Source organism: Mercurialis annua, linkage group LG1-X, assembly GCF_937616625.2.
Source record: "Mercurialis annua linkage group LG1-X, ddMerAnnu1.2, whole genome shotgun sequence".
In the NCBI taxonomy this organism is placed as follows: domain Eukaryota; kingdom Viridiplantae; phylum Streptophyta; class Magnoliopsida; order Malpighiales; family Euphorbiaceae; genus Mercurialis; species Mercurialis annua.
Window position 1 is genome coordinate 7,646,866 of NC_065570.1, and position 24,256 is coordinate 7,671,121.

Consider the following 24,256-nt stretch of genomic DNA (forward strand, 5'->3'; position numbering starts at 1 on the left):
TATAAAACAATAAATATAATAATATTAATTATAAGCTTTTTTAAATTTAAAAACGAACCAATTGAATTAGTCAGTTAATTTAATTAATGTATCAAATATGTATCTATAATGTATAAATTGTGTATCAGAGATGTATTAAAAATATATTCGAGTTATAATTAAATATAGTCGATTAGAATTAAATAAAATATGTATCGGAGATGTATCCATTTTTTAAAAATATAATAACAAACGGATCTGATTAGTCGGTTGATTTAATAAAATCGATAAAAAAATAAAAAAATGTCTAAACGATCTAAATTATATATCAGAGATGTATCAAATATGTATCGAATATGTATCCAAATATGTATCAAAAATATTTACTACCAATTAATTTTATTAATTTGAAGTCAATTTTTTTAATATTTTGAAAATGGGCTTTATATCAACTACCTCTGTTCCTAATGACCAAACTAAAAATCCCACCATAAATCTTTTACCACATCATACCACACATATTTTTCAAGGGCAAAAATCTGATCTTTGTACTAAAACAACAAAAAAGTCCCTCCCTCTTGAACTATCACTCTTCTTTCTCTTTTAGGAAGAACAGCTAATGGAACTACATGAACCCATTTTTCACCAAAACTACATGAACCCATTTCGGCGACATCTGGTTGGTTGTTTGACTCTAATTTTGAATTTACACCTCAAAAATGGATCTCAGTTTTTTATTAATGCATATCCTTGCTTCGCATTCAAAGCAAACCATAAACAAGATAGTTTGGACTTCATTTATTCCAACCAAATCAAGGTGATACAAATCCGATTCAATTAGTGATCTAGCAGCTCTTTGTCCCAAGAGGTTGACAGCGACGCCTAGGTTGCAGCGAGCCCCGACGACAGATGTAGGAGTGGAAAAAAGATGGTGGCGTGAGAGTAGCGTAGAGAATGGGTGATGAAGAGAGAAGTTTTTTTATGGCAACATGGAAGCTCGGGGAAGAAGATGGATGTGTTATTTTACTGGACACGTGCAAGTTTGGTAGGACATGGTGCTGATGAAAAGTATTAAGAAGAGTTGGTAAGATAGTAATAAATATGGTACAAATGTAAACAAAATAGTTTAATTTGTGTTTAACGAAAAAAGCTAAAGAATTGTTGGTTTTCTTGTTATTTTCTCAAAATAATTTTGAAATTTGTTATTTATTAGAGATGGATAAGAATATTGAGAAAATCACAAAAATAACACAATATAGACTTTCATTTTCAGACTTTACAAGAAATCCAACTTCTATTTCATCAGCACCATCTTCTAGAAATAAATTTCACAAACACCACCTAAGCTTATGTCATAGTGATGTTAGTGTGCAGTGACCTGCATGTTGCAATGACCCGCGTGTTGCATCAAATGCAATGACTTGTGTGTTGTGCGGATCAAAAAAATTTGTTTATGAATTGTTGCTAGAGAAATCACTACTAGAAAACAGTCGATTTGCGACGGATTTTAGCGACGGATTTGAAATCCGTCGCTAAAATCAAAATTTGCGACGGCTAAATCCTAAAGAAAATTGGCGGGATTCATCCCGCCAATTTGTTTTTCACTTTTAGCGACGGATTTTGTAATCCGTCGCTAAAAGTAATACATTTAGCGACGGATTTTGCAATCCGTCGCTAAAAGTAATACATTTAGCGACGGAATACCACATCCGTCGCTAAATGCTTACTTTTAGCGACGGATTACTAAATCCGTCGCTAAAAGTATTATTTTTATTAAAAAAATTATAATTAAAAAATATATTTATTAAAACAAATATTTATTAATAAAAAAAATATTAATTATAAAACAATTTATTAAAAAATTATTTATTGTAATTATTTATTAATAAAATAATTATTTATTTAAAAATAATTATTTATTTATTTTAATTATTTATTTAAAAATAATTAATTATTTATTATAATTATTTATTAATAAAATAATTATTTATAACAAAATTATTATATTAGAATGTGGGAGTAAAGTGTAATAGTAATAATTTGTTGTTTTTATTTAAAATAATTATTAAAAAATAATTTATTTTATTTAAAAATAATTAGTATGAAAAAATAATTATTTTATATAATTTGGGAGTAAATTGCGGGAGTACCTTTTTGTTATATTTAAATATAATATACATAGATATAAAACAAGAATCTGACCTGGATAAGTTGGAGTCACGCGCGGGGGAAATTCAAAGTTAAAGAGGAGTGGATGGGAGTAATGTGAAGGATGGGTGACCTACTGGGAAGTTGGAAAATTTGCGATATTTGCGGGTCAGTGCGTGTGTGTGTTGTATAGCCAGTGGGTGTGTGACGGTGGTTGACCGTTTAAATAATATTTCATTTTACGATTTTAATTAAAAAATATTTTTTTTTTATTTTTAAAAATTTGCGACGGATTTAAATCCGTCGCAAAATCCGTCGCAAATTTTTTTAAATCCGTCGCAAAAAAAAAAGTATTCGGTCGCTGAAAAATTGGCGACCGGATATTTAGCGACGGACGTTGTCCGTCGCAAATCCGTCGCTAAACTCGTTTAGCGACGGAATTTAGCCATTTAGCGACGGAAAAATCCGTCGCTAAATGGCTGTTTTTTAGTAGTGAATGGTTGTGGTAGTTATTATTTTATTATTCAACTTAACATTTCATTTTATTTTGATTCTATATATAATATAATTATCTATTTTTACAAGAGTATTTCTACCATTGCCGTCTTAAAAATTATTATTTTCTGGTTAATACAATTTAAAAAAAATTAATTTTATAAATTACAAATACATTATTTATACATATATAAATTAATATTATAAATATAAATAACATAAAAAAAATTATATGTATCATATATAAATAATATATTATATAGTATATAGTAAAAACACTCGTTAATTGATGACGTGTTTCTCATATATAAATAATTATATGTGTCATGCATATATTATATAGTAAAAAAATTATATTTATCATATATAAATAATATATCATAGATGTATTAAATATGTATTAGAGATGAATCAAATATATATAAAAAAATATATGTAATAAAACTACAGAAAAGAAGTATATAGAAAAACAAGAAAGAGAATTTGAATGGTCAAATATGTATCAAATATATATCCTAGATGTATCTTATATGTATAAGAGATGTATCCGTTTTATAAAATTTGACGATTATCTATTTGAATATATCAGATATATATCTTATATGTATAGGAGATGTATCTGTTTTATAAAATTTGACGATGATCTATTTTAATATATCAAATATGTATCCAATCTACAAATAATACTCCAACGATGGCAGTATTTGAAACTATAGAACTTGACAAATAAAAAAATGTACCAGCAATGTATCAAACATGTATCATATATGTATCGAAGATGTATCAAATTATATATTTGATAATTTTTCAATTTTCAACGTAATTTGACAATAGTTTTTTAAATACGTATAAATTATGTATCGTAAATGTATCACATATGTATCCGAGATGTATCAAATATTTATCGAATATTTTGCATTTCTACTCATTTTTTTCCTTTCTTCCACCTTGGGCTTCCGGTCAAAACATGAAATCGAACCAATCAAATATATACAAAATAATAATTATAACTAATTAAAATGAACTAATTAGTTCATTTTAATTAGTATCATTACATATATGTTTATAAGCTTTTCTTAATATAAAAACGAACCAATCAAATTAGTCAGTTAATTCAATTAATGTATCAAATATATATCTATCATGTATAAATTATGTATCAGAGATGAATTAAAAATATATTAAAAATACATTCGAATTTCAATTAAATGTATCAGAGATGTATCTATTAAATAAATTTTAAAAATGTACTTATAATATATCGGAGATGTATCAAATATGTATAAAAATATATAATATATATATATATATATATATATATATATATATATATATATATATAAAAAAATATTTCGACACATCTCAAAAATGTATCAAATAAGTATAAAAAATATATGTAATAAAATGTATAAAAAATAAGAAATAAGTTCGAACAATCGAATATTTATCAAATATATATATATATATATATATATATGAAAAATATCATTATATAGTATATGAGAGACGTATCAAATATGTATCGGAGATATATACAAAAAAAAAATATTTGTATTTTTAAAATTAAAATTAAAATTAATATTGTTAAAATTTAAATATAATAAATAAATTTTCTGTATAATTTAAATGAATATATAAATATATAATTTAAATAAAAAAACAAAGAAAAAATGTATCAGGTGCACCAAAAGGACACCTGAAATTTGTTAAGCAGGTGAACAAAATGGTGCACCATAAGTTTACTCAGAATGACCCGTGGGTCATTCATTGCATGTGCACCTATTCAAATAGTGAGGGTGTTCTTGGTTTTTACATATTTGATGTGGTGTATATTTGTTGACTTGAGAAAAAGGTGGTGCTTGTTGAAAAAAAATAATAGGAGTTGGTATTTTATGAAAGAAAAATTATAATAAAATAAACAAACTAATTAATATTGCATTATGTGAAATAGTGAGTCATTATTGTGGTTTTCTTGTTATTTTCTTAAGAATATTTGGACCAATTAGATTGGTACGGAAAGAGTACTTATTTGCAATACAAGAGATGCTAACGACGTGGTCGATGTGTGGCAAATAATGTTACGTCCTTTTGTTCTTTTAGTTGTCCCTTTGTCAAGATTCTTTTGTTACAAAATAATAGTCTAACTTAAATTTCAAGAAGAAATTTGAAGAAATCTTTTATTGTTGCCTTTACTTCTATTAGTAGATTAGAGATAGTAGTTTTTAATATATTATTTTTTTTAAGTTATCTATGCATAACTATTTTTATCATTATAATGATTCTCTTAATATGTTTTTGTTAAAAATTGGCAACTAAAAAGAGGAAGTAATAATAATAAATCTAAATGAATAATACTAAGGAAAATGTACAAACTAAAGACTATCCAGAAACAAAGCAACTGAACCCATCAACACTAGATATACTGTATGTAATTTTCATATCATCAAAGCCTGTCATCAAGTTTATCAGCACTGATCACTGGATTCTGCTTAACCAAAACATCACGACCAAACTTCTTGTAATCAAAGCTGCAACAATGCTCGTCTGCATACCGATGCGTCCCGCAAAATACCTTTCCGCAGCGACACGAAAACCCTAAAAGTCCGAGTTTCTTGTTGCAGCTCTCGCATCTATTCTTCTTCATCGTCGCATTCGAAGACGATACTGATGATGCAGGAACATCACTCTCAGTCACTTTTTCAGTCTTATCAACGCAAATAAATGAAGGTCGTTCATCACAAGAACCAACCTTATCGTAAATAGAAAGACAGGCTGTTTCATAAATGGTCTCTTGTTTCAGATACGCATCAAAGCACTTAGAACACATGTTTTGCTTATCCGCTGTGCCGTAAAAGCCACAGCCTCCGACGCATCGAGAAGAACTGCTCGAGCTGTTTCGCGATTCCATAGCGAAGATTACGAGAAATATGATTAATCCGTATGAACTTATTTAATTGTCGAATTGCTTGCTGGTTGCAGTGATCGACTGAATATTTTAGATGGTAAGTTAATGTTTTGGGGGGTTGTGTTTGTGTTCTTTATATAGGGAGCGATTCAGGTTCTGGTTTTTAGTGTTCGCATTGGATTTGGAGTCAGAAATCCAAGTGGATTTGGGGGACAACACTGACTTGAAAGGCTAAGAAAATTTTATGATCTCGAATCTTCTATAGTATCATGTCCAATAGTTTAATTTCCTGTTTGGAATGGGAAACAACAAAATATCTCTTCTTCTTTATAAATATTTATTTTATTATTATGTGTAATTTAAATCTGAATACAAATTTTGTTATGTTATAGTGAGTGTAAATAGTAATATGCTGCTATTTACAATTTATTTCCTTTACTATTGTTTATTGGCAAACTGAACTTATCAACTCACGATTATAACTTTTTTATTAAATATATTACGTAGGATTTTTAAATTTTGCCAACTTGATTTGACATTTATTCAATCTTTGTAAATATACCAAAGGCTCATTTGGATTTTGTTAAATATATCCAAATATACCTAAGTTTTGAATATATTTGGCAAACTTGAATAAATAACGGATTAAACTGGTAAATTTTAAAAAGGGTTGATTCCATATAAAATCATCACCTTTACATGTTTTTTTATTTTAATCACGTACTTTAAAAAGTGTCAAATAAATTCACCACCTTTCATTTTTTTGCAAATCTATCACGAATGTGAAAATTAGGTGTATTTTTATTGACTCGACAACCGGAATCAACAAAAAAAAAGTAAGAGGAATGTATTTTTTGTGTTAATAGGGCATTACTCAGATTAAAATATTTATTTGGGAGGAAAAAGACATCAAATTTTACTCATCGATGGTAAATTTGCAAAAAACTGAAAGGTGGTGATTTTATTTGACACTTTTTAAAGGACGTGATTAAAATGAAAAAACGTGTAAAGGTGGTGATTTTATATGGAATTAATAACCCTTTTAAAAATTATGGCATATTTGACCAAAACAATATGGTGATGGGTATATAAGTTGATTTTACTTTTACTTTTTAAATTATTTAAAACTTTAATTGAAACTTAAATTTTACAATTAATTTTTATAAATTTTAGAATTAATTGTTATAAAGTTTTAATGTTCTATATTATTGTTATTATTATTTTAACTCATTAATTATTAATTTTCAAAAAAATTACAATTGGGAGATTTTTAAAACTACCCTAATTCTGTAAAATAATTACAAGATTTTTGTTTCATGTTTTGCTAATTACACTCAATATCCATTTTTATAAAATATTCATTAAAATACCTTTTTTAACTCATATCTCGATCAAGACATACCTTATTCTTCTAAACACCATAAAAATGCCATAAATATATTCACTACTAGAAAGCAGCCATTGGTGACAGATTTTCCTTCGCTAATGGCCGAATTCCGTCGTTAAACATACCGACGGACATACATATTTGGTCGCAAAAAAATTTGCGACGGAAAAAAAAAATTTGCGATAGATTTTTTAAAAAAATAGTGGATTTAGCGATTTTAAACAATAAAAAATAAAAAAACTTAATTTTTTAATTAAAATTATAAAATAAAATATTATTTAATCGGTCGCCCACCGTCACCAACTCATTCGCAATAGACCACACATTGTCACTCACCAATAATTTCGCAAACTTCCCAGTACACCCATCCTCCCATAACTCCATCCAAATCTCTTTAACCTTATAGTTCTCTCACGCGTAACTCCATTTTAACCAGCTCAAATTCTTGATATATATATATATATATATATATATATATATATATATATATATATATATATATATATATATATATATATATATATTATTTTTAAATATAACTAAAAAGAACAAGTAGTTACTCCCACAATTTACTCCCGCATTATAAAATAAATATTTTTTCATACCAATTATTTTTTAGATAAATAATGAACAAATTAGTTTTTTAATAATTATTCTAAATAAAAACAACAAATTATTACTTTTATACAACTCCCACATTTTAATATACTTATTTTTTTAATAATTTTTTTTAATAAATTATAATTTTTTTAATAAATATTTTTTTAATAAATTATTATTTTTTTAATAGATAATACTTTTAACAATGGATTGTGGAATTCGTCGCTAAAACGGATGAGATAATCCGTCACTAAGTGTATTTCCGTCGCTAAATGTGAAATAAAATTGGCACGATGAATCCCGCCAATTTTTTAGGATTAGCGACTGATTCAAAATCCGTCGCTAATCGTCTTATTCTTCTTTTTTTAATCTATGTCTCATCGAGAGAAAGAAAAAAGGATATTTCAATAAATAAAAAAGATATGGAAGTAAAAATGTCAAAAAATGGGATAACGCTGCAATTAAGTTGAAAAATGAGATATTCTGGGAAATTTCCTCTTTATAATTTTAAAGTATATTGCAAATTATTTTGATACACATGCCATTTACCATAATTTAAACTTACGCCCCTCTTATTTCAGTACCAGATGATATGATCCCTTATTTTCAAATATGTAAATAATTAAAATGTTCAGTTGGAATTTTATAATTTTGCAGTTAAAATTTAATTATATGGTCCACAATTTTGTCCCTTTTTTTTTTGGTACAAGGAAAGGGCAAAAGCCTAAACAAATCTAATAAGCAATACTTCTATCATAAGATATTCCATATAAATCGTGCACGATCCAAGGAATCAAACTCGAGGGCGGAGACTGATGAGCATAAAAGCCAACCACGTAATCATCACTCAAGGACGCAAGGTGATCTGCAGCGAAATTAGCTTCTCTGAAAATGTGGCGAATTTTCACCTCCCAATCTCTATCAATCAGAGCCCGAATCGCTGCCGCAACATTAGAAAACTGGCCACTCTCTGAGTTGTTTAAAATCTTATTGACAACATCCTGATTATCAACTTCGAGCATAATCTTCTTTAAACCCAAGTTCCATCCCATTTGAAGACCAAGAAGGGCACCTCTGAATTCAGCTCCAAGAACAGACCCTTCCCCGATGGTAGACGAGAAGCTGCCAACCCATCTTCCAAGCTCATTCCGCAAGATACCTCCCGCTTTTGCTATTCCCGTCGCTGAACTGAAAGCACCATCAGTATTTATTTTGATCCATTGTTCCGGAGGGCACTGCCAACCCACAGAGATATTCCTTCTAACATGAGCTTTTCCAATCTTACCATCGAACTCTGTCAACGATCTGATCGTGTAAGCCGCTCTATTCTCAACATCCTCAATGATACAACCCACCGATGAAGGATTATTCCCTAACACTATTTGATTTCTCCATTGCCAAATTCGCCAAATGGTGATTCCGAAAATTAATTTCCAATCTTCTCTATTACTGAAACCACCTTTTCCCACAAGATTGATTAGCAACCAATCCTTGAAGTCTAATGAGTATAAGTTTAGCGACGACAGCATATACAAACTGAACCGTACAGCAGGAGCATCGCACCTTTGGATGTCCATGTCTAAAATCTGGGATAATGTTTGCAATGGAGTTAGATGGGCGTTGAGTGATGGTAATAAGGTGAGGTTTTGGCTTGACCCTTGGACGGGCGATGGTACGGCTCTCTATCAAGTGGCTGTTCGGCCTATTCCAGATGAAATCTTGCATTGTCGAGCTAAAGAGTACGTTGATGAGGATAATAAATGGTGCTGGGATCGTTTCTCTATCTTTTTACCGAACTCTTGGCTAATGAAGATCGCTCGGTTTGTACCTCCTAATGCAGAAAATGGGACAGACTTCATTTATTGGGGCCTGGCACCGTCTGGAAAGTTTTCTACTAAATCAGCTTATAGTTCGATAGCATCTACAACTTGGGGTGACGAGGAAACAAGTTGGAATGTTATATGGAACTGGAAGGGGCCAGAACGGATTCGTCAGATGTTGTGGATTGCTGCTCATGGTAGCTTATTATGTAACTCGGAGAGATTTAGAAGGCATCTAACCCTTGACAGTACATGTCCCAGATGCAAAGCTTACGGGGAAGATGAGGACCACGTTTTAAGGCAGTGCATTTACGCTAGGCAGGTTTGGCAAAGACTGATTGATAATTCCAAGCACCTGAGCTTCTTTTCATTAGACAATTTTGTCCCTTTAATATATCTTTTTCAATACTTTAATTTCATTCTTTTAAAATTTCAAAAGTTTAGTTCTTTACGTTTTTATGTATTTTAACAGTAAAATCATAAATTTTTAACAGAACACTTTAATTATTTTTATTTTAAAACTAAAAGATCAAATTTTAATTCCGAATCAAGGGGATGCAAATATAAAGTATGATAAATAATGCTCTTTATAGTATTGTTATAGTATTTAAACTCATTAAATGTCTTAAGAATTAATAACAATTAAAATTTAATGTGACTTTGTACAGTAATTATATGTACATAACAACTTTTATCCTATCCTACCTATAGTAGTATTACTATTTAATATATAACAAACATAATATCAAAATCACGGAATACTAGAAATTTATATACTATCAAATTAAATGTCTTTCTTAATCTTACTTACATTAGTAGAATCCCTGCGATTTGAATGATGTTTCTGTTGTTTTGCTGTAGTAATACAAATTGATTGCACATTCGGCGAGACTTGCCGGACAGGGCTCTTAACTCCGCATAGCTTGTGCTTGATCCGCCATGGGAACAATATTTCTAAACCGCACCCTTTCTTCATAGACTTGGAAGAATACGATCGTCCCACTGTTTGCGAAACATATTCCTCGACGTAATCTTTGCAAAGATACGGAAACTTATAGTTCGTATTGTTATTCGATGAATATAATACGGATGATGCAGCTAATGCAGTAGCATCGGGAAGAAATCTTTCGATCATGTAATTTGAAAGATCGCTATGATCGGAAGAGTTCATACGCTCTAAATTTAACCTATCTAATCCGGAGTGCTCGTCGTCTTCAGCTTTCTGAACAATGTCGATTGCTTCCGTTAATGATAGCACTTCTACCGCGTCGGAAAACATATCATATGCGTCTTCATCGTTACTATCATCAATATCTGCATCGCAACTACCATCCCGACAATGATTGTAGACATCATCGTTGTTTATAGTTGCGCCTTTCTTCTCTGGTGGTTCCCATCTGCACGGCGGGAGCCTCGGACGAGGCGTGTCTCCGTCATGGACATCATTTTGCTCGGTGTTCTTTGGTTTTCCAGGCGTTTGTTCCCAGCAGAATGGGATCCCATTCCTCGAATGCTGTGAAAGGATGACAGAACTTGTACGAGGTGAACCTCCGAGGCGTCTAGTGGACAAGAGCGGCAAATTGAAGTCGAGCTTTCTGGGACAATTTGTATCCATAGCTTCTCCATCCATCAGCTCAACAATAGATCAACTTGAAAGCTTAAGAAGAATGAAAAGATTTGATAGAAAGTAGTTGAATGATATTATCAGAAAGCAGCTGAAACTATAGGTATCCCGTGCAGACTATTATAATCCTTTTCTTACTTTATTCATGCTCACATGTGATATAGAAAAGCATCCTGATTGAGGTTCTAATAATTATGAGCTGGGAATTCTAGAATGTGTCTCTAGGCAGGAGAAATTACAAATAAAATCAGTAAATAAAGTATATATACAAAAGGCATACAGGTAGTCTCAAATCGATGAGCAACGGACGGAAAATTGTGAAGCTCGTAAATCATTACAAAGAACAGAGTATCAGAAAAGTTACGGTACATCACTGTGACTCTGGTACTTCTATTGTGACAGGTATATCTATTACAATCTTTTGCTGACGTGGAACGTCGAGGAGCAGCAGCAGAAGCAATCTGCACCACTTAAATTATACATTATACATTCATCGGAATACATAAATATATTTACATGCTATCTCACTCTCTATTATGCTTTTCTTCTTCTCCACAAGATAAACGAACAAACAAACAGAAATCTCCTTTCATTTCCTATAAAATGCCCCAGCATATCTGCGTCGTAATGATGAGAAAATCCATAAAGACGACTTGCCTGGACAATCACTGGCCTTTCTTGTGCTCAAAAAGAACATATAGAAGAGCGCGGGCAATTATGATAGCGCAGTTTTGAGAATGTATTTGCCAATATGGGTGTTGGTATTGTCATTTTTGGAGTTCATCTGTGCGGCCCCTTGCCTTATTATAAAGCTCAATGGTATCAATGTGGTTGACATCAAGACAAAGAGCAGCTTCACAGTCTCGAAGGGTGGAGATATTGTCGCCCATCGAGTCATAGAATGCAGCTCGAAGATGTAATAGCTGCAAATCTGGCTTGAAAGCTATGGCCTTTGAAAGCTCTTGGATGGCATCCGCTTCTTTGTGGTCATCCATCAACACTGAAACAAGCACACAGAATTAATTGTGGTGATTCAATGTTTAGTCACACATCAGATAAATATTTATGCATGTTTTCCTAGGTGAAGCTCAACTACAAGCTAAATTAATATAGAAACTAGCATTCTTTCTATACTTTAAATGAAAAGGATAAATGCATATAGAAAATTGCAAAATAGAAAAAAATAAACCTAGTTCTTTTAACTTTACTAATTTACGTAAATCATCCTTCCCAGATGATACGACTTACGAGCACTGAGGCTCAACTGAAAAGACTCGATTTGATCTGAAACAATTATTAACACCTGAAACCATGCAGCCATTGTAGACAAGCACATTTCTGCATGTAAAGGTGTAAGAGGTGCTTTCAGTCAAGGAGAGACTTCCAAGTGTCAGGTTGGGAATCTGAGCACCTTAGCCCTTCATATTAAACTTTACCCCCAGGGAAATTGTAAAACTATAGCCATCACTTAATATAAAATGAAGTGAGATAATTTTTACCACGATTTAAGATCAAACTAATTAATGCATACAAGAAAAAGAAAACTATTTCTTAGAGAGCTAGGGAGAGTTTGGTTCAAGGTTGGGAATGTGAATAGGAATGAGAATGCGAGTGAATGGGAATGATTGTTATAAGTAAGAGGTTCTTTTTGACCAAAGAGAACATTTCCGTTGAACCCAAATAGATCCCACTAATGCCACCCTTATTACTCAAGTAATTATTAAACATGATTCTTACTCAGAATCACAATAGCTTCATGATTTACACATCAAAAGGATCCCAGGTCCAGACTCCAGAGATGAAAACAAAATGCCATAAGTGATATTGATCTATGGGGTTATCAGTTTCTAACTATAGAAAAGATATCAAAGCAACTACAATTGTCATCATAGCACGTACCGGCTGCCCTGTATCTGTAAGGGTATGTCCTCAAAGGATCTAGCAGCGTTGCCATACTAAGATCACCCTTTGCCATGTCACGATCACAATACTCAGAACGCTTCTCATAAGCAGATGCATTATTCCTGGCTTTCTCTATCAGTTTTGTCATCTCATCATATGCAGCTTTACGTTGATTTTTGAGGTGATATACACGTGCGAGACCCTGATGTGCTCTAGTATGCTTTATATTGAGTGCATTCATGTAACAATCAGCAGCAAGATCCAGCTTATCACAATCAACATAAACGCTTCCAAGATTATTCAGTGCCTACAGTACAACAAAATAACCCAAGCTCAAAAGAATAATCAGGTGCATTAAAGTAATAGGACTTCTTTCAAAGTTGGCACTTACCTGTCCTTTCCGAAGGCCATCTGAAGGGCATCTAAGAGCTTCCTCCAAAAGTTCTATAACATACATTGATGACTCAGGATCAAGACTTGAATCTGCTAAAGCATATGCCTTAAGGAAAAAAGCTTCAAAGGATCTCTGAATAGAAATGGACGACTCAGCCTTGGCAAGTGCTTCTTCACGAAGCCCGGTGTCATACAAAATCCATCCTTCGTACACAAGTCTTTCATGCTCAGAACTAGAATAATTTCTAGCCAATCGCAGACTACGCATCGCAGCCTTCTGACAATTTAGCCTAAACCGTTGGAAAAACAAAAGGATGGAATTGGAATTCAATAGCAAAAATTACAACCGCATATATAATTCTAGATGAATAACAAAAATAGATTTAGAATGTAGCATCCTGATTTAATTCCTGAAACACTATTCTACATAGTTCAATGTGGAAAAATTGTAAGTCTATAATCTATATACTTCCCATTATCTTCATTCCCAGATAATAATAATGATAAATCGGTGCTTGTGGTACAGATCAGCAGAGAGCAAAAAGAAAAATTGTGAAATAAAGCAAAAATCCAAATAACCTAAGTAAAATATATCACGTAAATACAAATCATAAAGTGAGCGAGAAATATGAACATGCATGTGCATGTTTGATAAAAAGAGCAATAACTTCATTTAAATGGAACATCTTATGATCCATTATTAGAATAGCTTAAGCCATGAATCATTGTAAAAGATACTCTTTCACACAAATGGTCCACCATTAATTAAATGCATAATATAATTTCTGCACAAACTCCAGTCAGAGAAACAATGCACCATTTCCATGTCCTTTAAGAGTTGAAAAACACACTTTATTGACAGGAGTACCCATGGTGAAAAAATTTAAAGTAAAAAAAAAAAGAATCTAAACTTATAAAGACGATGTTGAAGGAGGGTGAGAGCTCACGACAAGGGGAAACATACAATCTAATTTGCTGATATTTAAAAGAGATAGAGCAAGAGGAAAGCCCCTCTGAATTAAATAGAGGTGGACGCTACATGACACCCTATTAAACTTCTATGTAAGACCAAAGGTGGCATACAAACAAACAAACACATCAAAAGATTGTCCCTGGTGCCCGACTCTTGAAAATAGCAACTGATACTCCATACTTACTGAAATCAAGAGTGTTACTCAACAACAGCCTGAATTATCACATAACTTGTTATTAGTGATTATCACACAATAAAACTACACAGAGCAATGCTAACCACCGCAGGAAAGCAACGCATTAATAAGGTGTGGGTGTATGCTTACCTTAAAAGGAGGAGAGACTGCCGAAATCGAAGAAGGCTCTTCCCCGGATCATTTGCCAACATATGGTGTACTACAGCTAAGGAGCCTATATCATCAACGGAGGACCACCTATCATATAATTGCATCCAGCAATCAGCTTGACTCCACTGCTGGATAAGAGGGCAAAGAAGTTCTACTAAGCGGTCGCCATGCATCTTCCCATGAAACAACTTGTAATTTGGGTCCAAAGTCAAAAGTGCCCGAACATCTATTAGAGCTCCTTCATAATCCTCCAAGGCAATTGAAATCCAAGCTCTTAGTTCAAGGCAATCAGGAGATACCTTAAAGCCAATTATTTTGTTGAGCTCTGAGATTGCTGCTCCAAATCTATTCTCCTGCACCAATAAAACAGACCTATACTTGTATGGATAACTAAGAGTTGGATCTAATTCAGTTGCTGTATTCAAATCCATCAACTTTTCCTTTCCAACACAATACAAAGACCTTTCCTGATACATCCACCCCACTGGTTTATAATCAGAAACCAGTTGATTCATCAACTTGTATGCAGAAAATTTGTGGCCACGTTTGTACCTGGCCCTTGCAACTCCAACAGATGAATAAACATGACCTGCCTCAACTGCTGCTTCAAACCAATTTTGAGCATCTTTATATTCTTTCCTTTCAAGCATCACAACACCAAATAGGTGATACGCAAGTTGTTTCTGCCAAGCTTCAGTCGCGCACTCTCCAAGCCTCTCCAAAAGCATCACTGTTGCATTGGATTTCATGTCTTCTTCCAAAACAATCTGGCACAAGAAAAAATACAACAAAAAAGAAGCATGCCCAACCAAGGACAACCTCTCCCTACCCTCTGGACTGCAAAACAATTTCATCACAAGGGAGTTATGCAGCGAACCAGGAAGCTCTCTCAAAAATACTTGTAAACAAGCAGCCACTAAAAGATATGCAGTTTCCTCCAATCCATACTCGATAAGCAGCACAGCATCCTCCATATCATTAACCAGAGATGCCAAATGATCATCGCAAGCTGACTTCAATTCCTCGCAACAAAACTTATTTGCCAAAGAAAGAAGCTCTAAAACAATGGACAAATCAAAAGACACTAATCTCTTCGTCCTGCTATAAACCTCTAATGCTCTCATTCCATCAGCAGATATCCCATTCTGTGAGAAATTTATCATCTCTCTCTTCGCCTCTTTAAAATTCCCATACAACATTGCTTTAAAAGGTCTTGAAAGTGAAGCAATATTATACCTCACACATCTAACCTCATCGTCACCAAAACAAAACGACATATCAAAGTCCTCATCAGAAGTGGAACATTCCTCCACATCATCTCCAATCAATAAGTCGGCACCAAATTCATCATTACCTCTACCAGACCTTGTCATAGAACACATACATCGTTCATTAACCGCCTCAGGATTATAACCAGAAACCAAACAAGCCTTAGGACATTCAACATTTCTACCACAGCAATCCATAGCAGACAAGTCAATAAGTTCATCCTCTCTCCTCTCATACCTCAACCACGACGCCAACACAATTTTCCAATGAACATCCACCGCGTGTTGTCTGGTAACACGAAGAGCCCTCCGGAACGATTTAGGATCCGCCAAACCACGGAAAATAGCACATTGCTCCAAATGCACCTTATGTTTCTCAAATTGAGGACAATTATCAATTTTCCGATACACATCAGCTAGGGATTCAACAAAATCAACAGACCTAAGACACAGATCGATCTGCGGCTCGATGAGATCGATATCAGGTAAACCAGACGGTAACAAATTTTCAACGGCCACATTATTGTTGACTTGATTAGGCGACGGTTGCGGCGGTGACTTATTAGGTTTTACTCTAACGGAATTCACTCTTAGATCATGAAGATGTTGTAAAAACTTCTCTCCGACGCTACCGTAGCTACCTCCGCCGCTGCCGGCGGAGTGGCCGTTCGGATTAAGAGCCCACACCTGAGTGCCTTTACATCCTTCTATAAATTTTAAACTCCGCATTGAAGTAAATATATTATGATGCATCTGAATTGACGTTGATTACTTTTTACAATTTACAGATTTTTAAAAATCGAAACAAAATGCATTAATTTAAGTCAGATTCTATCTATTAATTTACCTTTTCAGCCTGCAAAAACCACCGTAATGAGAGGGAGAGAGAGCGGCGGTGGAGATGGCGACGACGATGGTTGATGCAGGCCGATGGGAAAAACAAAAATAAAATAATTATTTTTTCTTTCAGATTTTCCCGAGAAAGAATGAAGGGAAAATTAAAGAAAATGAGAGGAAATGATTTTCTTATTTTTGATTAGTGTGTTGAATTTTTTTTTAATTATTTTTTGATGATGATGAGGTGGAGGTGGCCGTTGAAACGGCCACTCTCTCTCTCTTAGTTTTTTTTTTAATATATTTTCTCTCTTTTCTTGAAATTTATTTTCGTTTCTATTTTATTTCTTTTCTTTTCTGTGTCTGTATTTTAATTTGGTGTTTTTATAATTTTTATATTTATTTATTTTGAAAAGAAAAGAAAAAGGAGGAGTATTTTCCGGTAGAAGAGGAGAACCGCTAAACTAATAATAAAGCTGACGCCATATCCAGATGTTTTTCTCTCGTGTCTTTTCTTGCAGAGTTACAGTCACATGTAGTATACCGACCAAAAACCAAAATATTTCCTATATTATTGTTTTATCTTGGCTAATCACCTGTAAAACTACCGACCTTTCATTTTTTTTTTCAATAACACCCTCACCTTGTAAAAACTTCAATAGCACTCTATTTCGCATTTTTACGTTTCAATATCACCCTAAAGTATTAAATTGAACTATTTTCAGTTGGATAAAATTCAAAATAAGTCCTTTATATTTACCACATATTCTAAATAATATTAAATGTTATAAATACTACAAAAAAACTATCTTCTCCATATTTAAAGATGAATAATAATAAAAAAAATTATTTAATTAAAATAATTAAAATCCGAGCAATCGCCACTTTCCCAAATCCGTTACCGACTCTTTCGCACCGCAATTCGCTATTTTTTTTTTTAGAAAACACCATAGAGGAAGAACAAAATTCTTCCTTGTTCTTGAGGAAGAACAAAGTTCTTCCTCAAGAACTCATCCTCCATGGGAGGATGGAGGACAAGGTGTTCTCGTCCTCCCATGGGAGGACGAGATCTGTTCGTCCTCCCATGGGAGGACGAGAACAGCTCGTCCTCTCATGGAGGACGAGCTCTGTTTGTCCTCCATGGGAGGACGAGCTCGTCCTCCCATGGAGGATGATGGTGGAGAAGCGGCGGGTGGCGGGGTGAGGAGGAGACCGGAAAAATGTAGAGTTGAAATTAATATTTTTTTAATTTTTTATTTAAATTAGTGGGGAAGAGGGCTTATTTGGATGTTTTTTAAGTTAAGGGATGTGTTTGTATTTGTTTAATTAGAAAAAGGTATAAAATGATCCTTTCATTTAGTTATTTTATTAAATTTAATCCTTATAATAATAAAATCATCTATTTTTTTAAATTTAGGGTGCTATTGAAACGTAAAAATGCGAAATAGAGTGCTATTGAAGTTTTTACAAGGTGAGGGTGTTATTGAAAAAAAAATGAAAGGTCGGTAGTTTTACAGGTGATTAGCCTTTTATCTTCTATTTTACCATCATTTCTACTGTTATTTTATCTGTTTTTATTTTAAAAAAAAGTTTAATTCATCATGGAGACCCTACATTTTTTTTTATATAAAGTATCAGCAATAAAATATTTTTTCATTTAATTTTTCCACTTTTACTTTCATAATTCTGAAATCTATTTGTTAAGACGAGTATTGATATCGTTATTTTTTTTATTTTTCACGAGTATAACTTTTTATTTTTGGGTTTTTGTATTTTTAATTTTTTTTAATTTTAAGTCTATGCACATTTAAATGTAGAAATTATGTATCAATATTTATTAATATTTGGTTTAATCAGATTAAAACTAAGTATATAATGTTAAAATTTATGTTTTTAATAGGTTTGAATTTAACATATTTAAATAATAACGTTAAAATTTATATTTTTTAATTATTATTTTATATAATTAAATATTTCTTACTAAATTTTTAAATTATTAATATTTAGTTTTAAATAAAAAAAATATAATTAATTACTTTTTTTATTATATTAAAAAATTAAAAGTGATTTTTTAAAAAATAAATATTAATTCAGAGAAATAAAAGTAAATATAATATTTTTTGTTATATTATTTTGTACAAATAATTCTTCATTTTTTAAAATAATATTACATCGCACATAGAGGTGTTCGTTTGCTGATACATGTCAATTTCGAACTTGAGTATATTATAAAAGATTATAAGTCTGAACTGTCTACTTCTATTTTTAGAGGAGACATATAAGACGGAAATTTAAATAAATTTTTAATATTTTAGTAATTTTTTATTAATTTTTTTAAGTGTTTTTAAAAAATTTAAATTAATTTTGAATATGTCTCGAGTAAGGATCTCACTTACGATATATATCTAATCTTTAAATCATATTTATAATGATAAAGTGATTGTTAATATAATTTTATTAAATGTTTAAATTAATATTATTTATCTTTAAACAAAAATATAATTAATTAATTTTTTAGCTTCAAAAAAATATATAATTAATTATATTTTTTTATATTATATTAAAAAATAATTTTAAAAAATAAACATTAATTCAGAGAAATAAAAATAGAAATAAAAATAATTTTTTTTAGATTATTAAAATAATATTTTATAACTATGATCCTTTATTTTTCTAAATAATATAACAACAAGGCACTTAAAGGTGTAAACGGATGTCGATCCTGATATATGTCAACTTCGATTAAATGTGTTGTATAAGCTTACAAGTCACAGTTGGCTACTTCTATTTCTAGACTAGACATATAAGGCGAAAGTCTCAATAATTTTTCTTATTTAATTTTTATATCGTCTTTAATTTTTTAAAATTAATTTTCAAAATGTCGCGAGTAAGGATTTCATTTACGATATATACTCTAATAAATCATATTTATTTTTATAAGGTGACCGTTGATACAATCTTATAAAAAATAGGATATAAAGTTTAAAATATTAATTTTGTTAAATTATCTTTGAAAAAATTATATTTTTTTATTAATCTAATTTTATATTCTTAATGTTAATTTAAATATTATAAAAATTAATTAAATTGCATAACGTTTTGAATTATTGACTAAAGAAATTATATACTTTTTAAATATACATAATTATAAAATAAATTTTTATTTTTATTTTTATGAAAACAATTACATGAGTTTATTTTTATAAAATCAAAGAAAAAAGACTTTATTTGTATAAATTAAAAGTACAAGAACCTAAAATTAGAAATATAGAGACCTAAAATTAAAAATGGAGGGATTTTATTTGTATATATCAAACTATAAAAATAAACTCTACTCTTATTAACGGCGCGTATACTACACGCACTAACAGAAAAATTATGTTAAAAAAATGAAGAGATTTAATGATAGGGTATTTTAATACAGGGACCTTATGTGCAAAAGCTTCAAAGTACATGGATCCGGCGATGAACTAACCCTTTAAATTATTACTTATCACTTTATTTTTTTTATAATTGAAAAGGAGAGAGCGTTTGTGGGAGAATTTGAATCCACGACCTAGATGTTTGCTATGTAACGCTTATAATATTTAAGTTATAACTCATCGGTACTTATTGCTTTATTAAATTATATTTTATGTTTTAGTTAAAAATTAATAAAAGAAATTATGCATACACTATAAATTATCTATTGCTAATGCTTACGATTTTCAATAATTTTGGAAATTAAATATTTGATTTTAAGTATCAAGAGAAGCGGTGTGATTATTTTATTATTTATTTTATTCGAAGATTTAACTATCAAAGAGTGGATGAATATCTTTTCTCTGTTCTAATATCAATTTTGTCATTTTTCTAATAAATCTTTTTAATTTAATAATTTTTATGAGTCTTTCGGATTCAAAAATTTATTAAAATTTTTCAAAAAGAATATTATTAATTATTTTGCAGTTATTAAATGATATGATCTACCTAAATAAAAAAATTTGAACAGCGAGTAAACAAAACAATAACTCACCACATCGAACGTCTGATAAAACCATACTTGTGTCGATATCAGGTTATCCTGAATGTATTTATTACCTCATTTATAAATCTAATTTCATTATGTACATGCAAGTACCGCTTGATATATTAAATGAGCTCATTAAAATGACATTTTTTGACAGTTTTGGGTGTAACTGAATTCCAAAAATGGACAACATTTTCATTTTTGGTACATACTATTTCTTTCATCTCAAATAAATCTACAGTATAGAAAAAAATATAAATACTAAAATGTTGTAACATTGATACCGATAGTTGAATTTTTGGTACCAATTGTCGTGACTGGTTCTTGACCGGATTGATATGTGCAGCGGAATTGAAACCATTGGTAGGTATTTAATTATGGATTTGATTAACAAACAATAATATAGCAAAATAATAAATAACACAAGAGATTTACGTGGTTCTGCTTTAAAGCGTACATCCACGGGCGAAAGATTCGAGCCATCCACTAATTATCAAAAGGGGTACAAAATTGGTGGAGAATCACCAAATAGAGAACATCTCTAGTAAATATGCCCTTAGAAGAAAAACCCACAAAGTGTTTAACTCTCTACAAGAAGTAACCCAAAAGGGTAAGAATTAACTTATATTCCTCACATCACACACACCCCCTTTTCCCCTTATTCACATCAATGTCTACATCGTGTGTTCGGTTTTTGGTGTCTTCTAAAAGGTGAATAAGATAGTGTATATATAGTGAATAAATAGTCTATATGGCATTAGGAATATTAATCCTAATTGGATTTATACTTCCTAGTTAGCCAATGATAACAAAGTTATCCTTCTCCCAAACACTTCATTAATAGAGTCCTAATACAAATAGGAATTAGAATTCTAGGCATATTCCAACAATCTCCACCTTGACTTGAATTCTCCAATAAACTGTGATTACTGTTGTGCTCCACCTTCTCCATTTAAGTCCAAACTGAACTTATTCCAAAAGAGGTTCTTTGAGGAGGACCATACAAGCTTCAAGAACGTCTTGAACTTGCTGAAACCAAAATGACTGAAGATTTACTATCTTCGGGTGTATCAATCAAAATTTCACGAAGCTTCGAATTTTGTTGGTCTTAAAATTGATACCAGAAACAAACGTCATTAGTAGCCTATAATGATTAAATCAAAAAACAAATGTTGAGGTCGTAGCATATCCCTTAATCTTCATAAGTCGACCAACCCAATGAGCATACATCACAAGTGCAACATCCAATCTCACTTCATCGCCAAATAACCCATAAAACTCGTAGTTTTATATATTGAGATACCAGACATGTGCATATAGAAATCATGTTGAACATTCATTATTGCTCTAACCGTCTCATTATGCATCTTGCCCTTGACTGAACCAATATCCAAAGTTCTACATGTATTGACTGTTGGCCATAACTACACTCCACTATCAACTCAGTTGTAGTCAGAAAACCAATCGAAATTGGCACATATGTGATATGAACAACCTGAATCTGCATAAATTTCGGATAAAAAAAATAATTATGCTGCAATTTTAAGTGTAGACTGGTTATCTAACCTGATTCGCCTGTAACCGCTAGCATTCAGTCCTCATCTAATTATCTCCAAACAAATTGACTTATGAGTGATCCAATAGTGACGCTATTCCAAATTACAAACGTTGTAATCCATCTTGTGTCTAAGATTGCTACTTAATCAAACAAAATCTCTTTTGCAATATCATGATTTTATCAAAATCTGACTATGCCCAAACAAACTCTTCATTCAATAAACTCTTAAAAGCAATTTTTTAAATTCAAATCACTAATAGAATTTCATGAGAGTATAAAGAGATTACCCCAATCATTCATCTTACAAAGGTTCTATAAAATCCTCAAATAATTGTGTGTTTAGAATAGTCATACCTTTCTTCTTTGTAGTTTAAAGTAGCATATTGATCTCCATCACAAAAATCTCCTTAAGAATTTTAATACCCAAGTCTGTCTTCAATTAAACGACTTTCGGCACTTCCAAAATTTGGTGGCTTCTCTATCTCCAAAAAAAATCTTCTTTGTGTCATGTAATTTCGTCTTGCGAAATCCTCCAAATAATACTTTGCCATAATAATCATAATCCAAAATTAAATCTGAAAACCAAATTGGCTCTGATATCAATTGTTGTAACATTGATACCGATAGTTGAATCTTTGGTACCAATTGTCGTGACTGGTTCTTGACCGGATTGGTATGCGAACGGAATCGAAACCATTGGTAGGTATTTAATTATGGATTTGATCAACAAACAATAATATAGCAAAATAATAAATAACACAAGAGATTTACGTGGTTCTGCTTTAAAGCGTACATCCACGGGCGAAAGATTCGAGCCATCCACTAATCATCAAAAGGGGTACAAAATTGGTGGAGAATCACCAAATAGAGAACATCTCTAGTAAATATGCCCTTAGAAGAAAAACCCACAAAGTGTTTAACTCTCTACAAGAAGTAACCCAAAAGGGTAATAATTAACTTATATTCCTCACATCACACACACCCCCTTTTCCCCTTATTCACATCAATGTCTACATTGTGTGTTCGGTTTTTGGTGTCTTCTAAAAGGTGAATAAGGTAGTGTATATATAGTGAATAAATAGTCTATATGGCATTAGGAATATTAATCCTAATTGAATTTATACTTCCTAGTTAGCCAATGATAACAAAGTTATCCTTCTCCCAAACACTTCATTAATAGAGTCCTAATACAAATAGGAATTACAATTCTAGGCATATTCCAACATAAAAGAAAATCAGATTTACTTTTACCTACTATAATAATAATTTTATATATTTTGGTACTTTCGTTTTTTTAGTCAATCACCAAAAGAAGCAATATATTGCTCATAAACCGGCTCATGTACAACAAGCCTAAGAAGGTTAAAACAGAAGAGAGATTAGCAGGTTAAGCTAGAAACAAGTCAAAACAAAAGAGATTGAAGGAAACTGATCAAAGTCTATTCCTAACATCAGCAATAATTTTATTAAAAACTTAATCTGCATACTGAGCTTTTTGGGAAAAGATGAACTTGTTTCTGCCCATTCATATATGATAAACAGTTAAACCATAATTTTTTTTGTCTTAGCCCCAATGGATTTCCTCTTAACTCTTCTAACCATATAGTTGATTTCTCTTCTCCAAGTGAATCTTTGTCTAGAGCCATCAAAAACCTGTAAGGTTTTCTCCCAAACACTAGCAGAAAACTACAAACAAAGAACAGGTGCTCTGTATGTTCAATCTGCTGATTACACAAAGAGCAGGTACTACTAGGAACTACTCCCCATTTCATAAGCATGTCCTTAGTATGAAGTCCCCATCAAAGCAATTCAAGTAATGAAAGAATGTCTGGGAATCTGAAGACAATAGAATGTCAAGATTTCTTCCTTTCCTAAGTAACCATGCTTTTTCAAGCACTATTCAATGAAAAAAATACCACTCTTATGAGCCTTCCAAATTACCAAATCATTCTCATCAACATTAACTTTGCAATTTTGCTTCAAATACTACCAAATTGCAGCTGTTCTATCATCCA

General features: G+C 31.5%; 3 protein-coding genes across 3 annotated transcripts; all 3 read right to left on the reverse strand.

Moving 5' to 3' along the window:
- Window positions 1–5,065: 5,065 nt before the first annotated feature.
- LOC126687625 (zinc finger A20 and AN1 domain-containing stress-associated protein 9-like) lies at window positions 5,066–5,530 on the reverse strand. Its single transcript, XM_050382201.1, has one exon. It carries the CDS (start codon window positions 5,528–5,530, stop codon window positions 5,066–5,068), a length of 465 nt encoding a protein of 154 aa, XP_050238158.1.
- A 4,547-nt stretch (window positions 5,531–10,077) lies between these two features.
- Window positions 10,078–11,151, reverse strand: LOC126686242 (uncharacterized). The gene has a single exon (XM_056105815.1). It carries the CDS (start codon window positions 10,962–10,964, stop codon window positions 10,119–10,121), a length of 846 nt encoding a protein of 281 aa, XP_055961790.1. The 5' UTR covers window positions 10,965–11,151; the 3' UTR covers window positions 10,078–10,118.
- A 122-nt stretch (window positions 11,152–11,273) lies between these two features.
- Window positions 11,274–16,961, reverse strand: LOC126686232 (ethylene-overproduction protein 1). The gene is made up of 4 exons (XM_050380280.2): window positions 14,552–16,961; window positions 13,252–13,543; window positions 12,858–13,167; window positions 11,274–11,958 (listed from the first exon to the last, which is right to left on the reverse strand). The coding sequence occupies exons 1-4, from the start codon at window positions 16,591–16,593 to the stop codon at window positions 11,726–11,728; spliced, it is 2,877 nt and encodes a 958-aa protein (XP_050236237.1). The 5' UTR covers window positions 16,594–16,961; the 3' UTR covers window positions 11,274–11,725.
- Between the last annotated feature and the right edge of the window lie 7,295 nt (window positions 16,962–24,256).

What these genes read in the sequence shown, in the direction of transcription:
- LOC126687625 (XM_050382201.1), bottom strand. Translation starts at nt 5,530, where the DNA reads ATGGAATCGCGAAACAGCTCGAGCAGTTCTTCTCGATGCGTCGGAGGC.
- LOC126686242 (XM_056105815.1), bottom strand. Translation starts at nt 10,964, where the DNA reads ATGGATGGAGAAGCTATGGATACAAATTGTCCCAGAAAGCTCGACTTC.
- LOC126686232 (XM_050380280.2), bottom strand. Translation starts at nt 16,593, where the DNA reads ATGCATCATAATATATTTACTTCAATGCGGAGTTTAAAATTTATAGAA. An exon ending in ATGGCCTTCGGAAAGGACAG is followed by an intron (nt 13,168 to 13,251) that starts GTAAGTGCCAAC and finishes GTTGTACTGTAG; the next exon opens with GCACTGAATAATCTTGGAAG. An exon ending in TTACAGATACAGGGCAGCCG is followed by an intron (nt 11,959 to 12,857) that starts GTACGTGCTATG and finishes TGCTTGTTTCAG; the next exon opens with TGTTGATGGATGACCACAAA.